Below are 7,442 nucleotides of genomic sequence, written 5' to 3'. Positions count from 1 at the left end.
TATGGGGTTTTTAACTATAAGTGAACTTATTTAAAAGCGGCACTCCGAGGAAAACTATTATTAACTCTTTCAGTAGGGCTATCCCAGCACTGCAAGGGTTAACTGCTCTTTTTGGTCTGGGGCGGAAAAGATATACTCACCCGATCCTCTGAGCCGGCTGTGACATTGCTCCCCCCTGCAGGTCTCCTCCTATGCTCCAGCGATGGTATGTCGCTCGGAGTCCTCACGTTCTATACACCATGGTGGATATTGATCAAAACTGGAGCCGATAGAATCTGGAGCAGTTGCCTATAGCAACCAATCAACGTCTCTCTTTGGCATTTACACTTGAGTTTTGAAGTGAAAGCTGATTGGTTACTATGGGCAACTGCTCCAGTTTTGATCAATTCCTCCCTCAGTGTATATAACATGATGACTCAGGAAACTTAGACCACTGCAACAGAGGGGGAAAGAGGCTCCAGGGACCAGTCTAAGAGCAAGCCGGCTCCGAGGATCAGATAAGTATCTTTGTTAATTTCCTCCCTAGACCAAAACAAACACTTAACCCTTGCAGAGTGGGGGTTGCCCCAGTGCATGGGATAATAATAATTCTCCATAATTTTCTTTAACCCTTCTGCTGCTAGACAATTTTGAAGAGTACACATGCAGGCTAAGTTAAGTAGCATTGGTATGCATCAGTTACCTTGACAATGATCATTTTACGGAACTAGGAACACACACAATTGCACATTCCTAGTTCTTTGCTGCAAATTTCATTACATTTGGATGTTTACAGTTGTATTGCAATCACAAAAGAGGATAACCACTAAGATCAAATACAATATATAATTATTGGGGGGTTTTGATGATCCAAAGTGTATTTTACAAGAGACCAAAACGGAAGGAGTGTTTGTAGTGATGAACCTGGGCTTGGTGCGAAACCAGTTCGCCTGAGTTCACCCAAGCCCGCTGAAAACTGACTGCGACCGCTGCTGCCAGACCAACCAGTTGCAAAGCAGCACATTCCCCGCCCGGCACCTATACATCACATAGGGGAAAGGAATGCCTCCACCGCCATTGATTGGGTCAGGAGGGTGTGGCAGCGGTCAGGTTTCTAAGTGGTTTTGGGTGACCTGGGTTCACACCAAACCCAGCTTCATCTCTAATATTTTTGTCATGTGCGTGCCCAAATATGCACAGGGTCATTTAAAATCAATGTTTTTGCACCAAAGATCCAAACCACCTAAAAAAAAAAAATTGTACCAACAGCATACAATACTGAGAATATCTGAAGACGAAAAACAGTAACAAAAAAAACAAAAAAAACCTGTCACCCACAGCAATGGAGTGCATGGAAATGATGAACAAGCAACCTGACTGACGGGTGATGGCGACACTTTTCCAAAAGCCTAGCTTGACACTTGTGCCGGTGCGAGTGTGTGTGTGTGGTTGTGTGTGTCACATAATGGGCAGCAGATTCATTTCAATGAGCTGACCTATGCACGACAAATGCACTGAGGAAGTGCCTGTAATTCAAAACACACCACACCAAAATGCATTGTCTGTTGTGTGATTTCACACATGTGCAGCAAGTTGCTTTGGTGTGACATTAACAACAAATGGTTGTGAACGGGTGTTAACTCTCTTAAGAGAAAATTGATAACACTCATAGCAGCCATGCTGTTGACATCCTAATCTGCTTATCTGCCATGTGTGACATTATTTGTATCATTTCAATGTAATATTCAATAATAAAATATTACATTAATTTACAGTGAGGATTATGAAGTTACTGTCCATAGCACAGATGTACCGATTCTGAGCCACAACACACTGCATCCAGACCATACAGAACCGTATGACTGTAATAACAGATGTCTTCCTTCCTTTCAGGCCTGTCCTATATAAAATGTGCTAAAGCAAATGTCACATGGAAAGAGCCCTATTCATGTCACTGGGGCGTTGTGTACGACACAGGAAAGCCCCAGGCCGCGATCTGTCTGCTGTTCCGGGTGTAGAGCAGCACAATAACAACACTGAGGCCTAGTACACACAGGCTCATCCCCGAGCCTCGCCTAAACCACTCCCTTCTCCTACCTGCTGGTATCTGCTGCCACTCTGCTCAGACATGTCTGCAGGAGGCACCCGGACAGGGCTGGATGGAGGATCCCGGGGCACACAGGAGACCAAGGTGGCGGCGACGGCTGCAAGAAACAGATCCTGTGAATGATATACAGAGATGGCTAATGCTGCCCTATGGAGGGGGGTGGAGGGAGGAGGGAGCACAGCAGGGAGGAGACTGACATTGGAAAAACTGTATACACAGCACTGTGGGCTGACACTACTCTATGCTGCACATAGAAGGCCAATATATTCAGTATATTACACTGGAAGTGACACACGCCGATACCACCGCTCTATATGCTGAAAATAGGAGGCTGATATATTCAGTATATTACACTGGAAGTGACACATGCCGACACCACCGCTCTATATGCTGCACATAGGAGGCCGATATATTCAGTATATTACACTGGAAGTGACACGCCGACACCACCGCTCTATATGCTGCACATAGGAGGCCAATATATTCAGTATATTACACTGGAAGTGACACACGCCGACACCACCGCTCTATATGCTGAAAATAGGAGGACGATATATTCCGTATATTACACTGGAAGTGACACACGCCGACACCACCGCTCTTCATGCTGCACATAGGAGGCCGATATATTCAGTATATTACACTGGAAGTGACACACGCCGACACCACCGCTCTTCATGCTGCACATAGGAGGCCGATATATTCAGTATATTACACTGGAAGTGACACGCCGACATCACCGCTCTATATGCTGCATATAAGAGGCCGATATATTCAGTATATTACACTGGAAGTGAAACGCCGACACCACCGCTCTATATGCTGCATATAGGAGGCCGATATATTCAGTATATTACACTGGAAGTGACACGCCGACACCACCGCTCTACATGCTGCACCTAGGAGGCCGATATATTCAGTATATTACACTGGAAGTGACACACCGACACCACCGCTCTTCATGCTGCACTTAGGAGGCCGATATATTCAGTATATTACACTGGAAGTGACACACCGACACCACCGCTCCTAATGCTGCACTTAGGAGGCCGATATATTCAGTATATCATACACTGGTTTGTATCTCCCAGAACATTGAGTGACACACATTTTCTGCATGCATTATTCTCCAGAAGAGCTTCATCTATGTTGCAGTAACCACCATCATATGGTGAGGCAACCGCAACAATGAAAGTTACACATCCTCATTACATACGTCCCTTTTGCTACCACTTACTTTTAATACTACATGATAAGGACTTTCCAACTTTTTCCTCTTCTTTTTTTTTAAAGGTGAATGTTCTCTGAAGGGATATTGTTACCTCACCAAGAACACCACATACATACATACATACATACATACATAAACATAGCTAAAAAATATTCCACAGTGCAAATTGCTCAGCTTTCGGCCTACCACAACAGATCAAGTTCCCCCTCTGGGTGTCATTGGACGCAGCCAAGGTAGACCTGATTTCAGTAGAAATATCACTCTGGCTTCCTCCATCAATGTGCAAACATAATGCTAATCATATTATCCACCATTCTCTTCAAGTATGGGACAAGGTAAGTACTCAGGTAAACTCATGTCCACTTATGCCCCATTCACCACTTTCACCATTTACACCCCCTTTCTCTGACAAATAATTCAGGGAATGCCAGACTCCAGGTACCCCCATACAGTACATATACTGTGGGACTGCCCCAAAATTGGGAGGTTTTGGACCAATGTATACCAACTGGCTTACACCCTTTTGTTAAAGGGATCCACACAACACCCAAACACACATTGGGGAGCCTGAAACCAGCAGATTCCATTAACTCACAATTTTGTCTTCCAATTTTCCTGTTTACTTCAAAAAAAGAAAAAGAAGTACTAGCTAAATTAGCACTCACCAATCATGCACGCTAAAGGAACACTTAAGCCTACTACCCCTTCCAATAGTGGTGTAAAATCTTACATTATGTGATGCCTCATAATGTATACATCTTCTTCCACCGGTTTCACATTGTCCCCTCTACACACCAGCAGGTGGAAGAAGGTGTGTCCCCCGAGACACCCTTGCGTGCACGCTGGAACTATGTGTATACTGCCTTACATTGCAAGACAATCCTCCCTCAAGTGAACATGCGCCTCTGCCCTTACTGTGTCCTCAGTACGCCCCCTCTGATACCCGGTTCAGGAAAACTTCGCTCTGCGACCCAGGACCGACCGAGGTTAAAAAAAAGCTACGTTTGGTACCATTTTAAACATAAAATAGACTGACCCACGTCAAAAATTGGTTCACCGCAACTATAGACAAACAATGGCTAAAGTTAGAACGGGAAATGGTCCCTGGTAGAGACCTACTCGGATACCTAATGTCCCGCCTCTGGGAATCCGCTCCCACATTGGGGCTATCACCCCCCATCAGAGCGTCGGTGGGGGCCTGGGGAACACTTATAGGGTCGACATTCTCTCACACTCCCCTGAGGCCTGTTCCGGTGCCGATGGCATCACTGGAACTTCTGATCCCGGACCTTTCCCTGCAGTCTTGAAGGAACAGTGGCATTGACAATTTGTCGGACATTATGTAGGGAAGTGTGATAAAACGATTCCAGGAAATCTCCACTCAATTTAGACCTCCTCAGAAAGAATACACAATATTATATCTCCAAATAACTCACCTTCTCCAACACAAGGTAAATCTAGTTGTTAGACTTCCATTTAAAGTAGTTTCCTTCTGTGTCTCCAATTCCCCCACACCAAGGGCATCTCATTTTTCTACCTACTTTTCCACAACAAACTAAACTTCGAGAAAAGCTCCCCTCTCCTGGCTTGGGAATGGGATATGGCTGGGCAGGGAAACCTGGAGGGCCTCTAGATGTGTGGACATGTGGGAAATAGCTCAGAAGACACTGTTGAGATGGTATATGACTCCTTCCAGGCTAGCCAAGATGTCCCCATCTTCATCCACGCTGTGCTGGAGGGGTTGTGGACTTACAGGCACACTGCTCCACACCTATTGGTCCTGCAAATCCCTCACTAGCTTTTGGAAGATCTTCCAGATACTGTCGGCCGTCACGGGCCTCCCTATAGCTCCCACGTCCAACTTAGCCCTTCTTCATGTAGGCATAGACCAATACCCCAATTACTTCAGGGCTATCATAATTCACACCCTCCTAGCAGCCAAACTCACAATAGCGAGACATTGGAAGGGTACACAGGCAGTTAACCCGTCAGAGACACTACAACTACACTGCGCATACAAACGAGCGCTTGCGAGTCGCAATGACAATATAGCGAGCTTCCAAAAGAAATGGCAACCCTGGTATCTGTGGTCTCAGAAAAACACACCTACCCCATGAACACTAAGGGTGGCGATACATATGATATTCCGATATTATATTTTTGGAACCTCTCGGACCTCACAATATAGCATGGTACATACTCTATCGTTATAGTGCATATATTTTTACCTGTGCCTCGTGTTGTTAATTTGGTCCTACTCGGACCTTCTTTGTTGTTCGATTCCTTTTTCTTTTATCCTGCCTTGTATAATTGAAAATGCCCAAATAAAAATCTATTGAAAGTAAACATAAAATAGCATGGCCCTTATGGAATGAAAAAAATGGCTGCAATCCTCAAGGACATTATGTGAAAGCTTGAAGAAGTCTAGACCCCATGGGCTGAGCATTATCTCCCAAGAGATTTAATAAGATCCCATTGTTCCTCCAGTCACATGAGAAGTGAGGATCCATCACATCTCACGTTACCTCCTCCCTTACCCTTTCTCCCCGATAATGTTCCAATCCATTTTCCACACTCTCCTTTCTCTTTCTGCTATCAAACTTACATCTCTTGGCACAGCCTATAAGCTCCTGGACAGCTCCGAACCTTAAATATGCATACCCCTATATCTAAGCCTACTGGAAGTGTAATAAATATACTCACACCACATAGTAGAGATTGCCATAGTTTATAAACCTTACAACATTGGCATCAGAAATGATCCGGTCAGGCCTACAATAAACATGTATCAGGTGGGTGGACACCCGATACATGTTTGTATCAATTCAACGTGGGAGGAATCTTCCAGATCCTGTAGCCACAGCACTTTCATGATGTATTTCATTTATTGTGATTAGGAGTTCTTTCAGCTTCTGTAATCAAAATGTGTTACTATACCTTTGTAATTTTGTAACGGAATTTTGGCTGCATTCAGCAACACAGTCCAGCGCTTGTGGTGTAACCAAGCTCTAAAAGTAAATCTGTGCTCAGACTTTGCACAATAAAGTATTAACACATTTTTAACATGCACATTTAAGTAACAGAAATTACAGCTTCATTCTTCTTTGTTTTCTATGGAATTTTGGCATTGATGTGCTCCACGCTTTTACCATGTTTGTGATTAAAAGTAATAAGGTGAGAGATGGCCAGACATGGTAGCTACTACATTTCTTTCATGACAGGTTTCCGTTTAGCAGGGGATGAAACAATTAATACAGCACCATCAAACATGGCTTTGAACGGTCAATGACCTCTGTAGATGCAGGTACTGTGGAATAAACCATTCTTAACGTAAACAACAGAAGCACTAAAGGTTGTTTAATCATTCGCTGCTTAAGCCTGCTCAGCTCAACCTGCTCCCCTCCTGGAGCACCTGCTTTGTGTTTACATAGAAGGCTGGAAGACTGCTACTGAAGCTAGCAATTCTGTTGCTAGCTCCAGTCATTCACTCAGGATTGAGCTACAAATTGCTTGGATGTAGACCTTTAGTATACAGACCTTTCATTGACTGCAATTCGTTTTTGTTTCTGCAACAAAAAAAGCACAGGAGAGCAATTCTGTAGCTGCTACAAATCCACGCATGTGGCATTAGCCTTGATAACTATTTGAATGACTTCAGTGCTTCTGTTGTGATCATTGAAGATGCTTTGATTGACAATGTCTGCAGCTACCGAGGTCAGTGATGGTTTGTTTTAAAGCTCATTTACATTTGTTAGGAATATGTAAATACTTGAATGTCCATAGCCTGGCAAAAGGTTTACAGCAGTACAGGTAAAAATTACTGTATTTTTCCGTCTATAAAACGCCCCCATGTATAAGACGCCCCCAACTTTTCTTAACCAAAATTCAGAAATCAATATTTTAAATGATATAATGCATCACACTTACCTCTGAGTCAATCACTTTATGCTCCGACATTACCGCTCTGGGCACTGGCTACACGCTCTCCCCAGGAACAGCTGACGTCAGGTACAAAAGATTTATGATCTGACAAGATAACAGTTTTCCTCCAATCATAAATCTTTTGTACCTGACGTCAGCTGTTGCTGGGGAGAGCGGATTACAGAGCCAAGATAACAGTTTTCC

At 44.0% G+C, this 7,442-nt stretch overlaps 1 protein-coding gene across 1 annotated transcript in view; it reads right to left on the bottom strand.

The window, feature by feature from the left end:
* Positions 1 to 2,272, bottom strand: part of NDFIP1 (Nedd4 family interacting protein 1) — a 39,156-nt gene extending 36,884 nt beyond the window's left edge. Inside the window, exon 1 of the mRNA XM_018565627.1 lies at positions 2,077 to 2,272. Within this exon, the coding sequence (XP_018421129.1) occupies positions 2,077 to 2,109 (33 nt within the window). The 5' untranslated portion in view covers positions 2,110 to 2,272. The remainder of the gene's footprint in view (positions 1 to 2,076) is intronic.
* Between the last annotated feature and the right edge of the window lie 5,170 nt (positions 2,273 to 7,442).

The sequence above is a fragment of the Nanorana parkeri genome, unplaced genomic scaffold, assembly GCF_000935625.1.
Source record: "Nanorana parkeri isolate BGI_ZX_2015 unplaced genomic scaffold, ASM93562v1 scaffold867, whole genome shotgun sequence".
In the NCBI taxonomy this organism is placed as follows: domain Eukaryota; kingdom Metazoa; phylum Chordata; class Amphibia; order Anura; family Dicroglossidae; genus Nanorana; species Nanorana parkeri.
The sequence above is the reverse complement of the archived record's forward strand: the minus strand, read 5'-3'. Positions and strand labels throughout refer to the sequence as shown.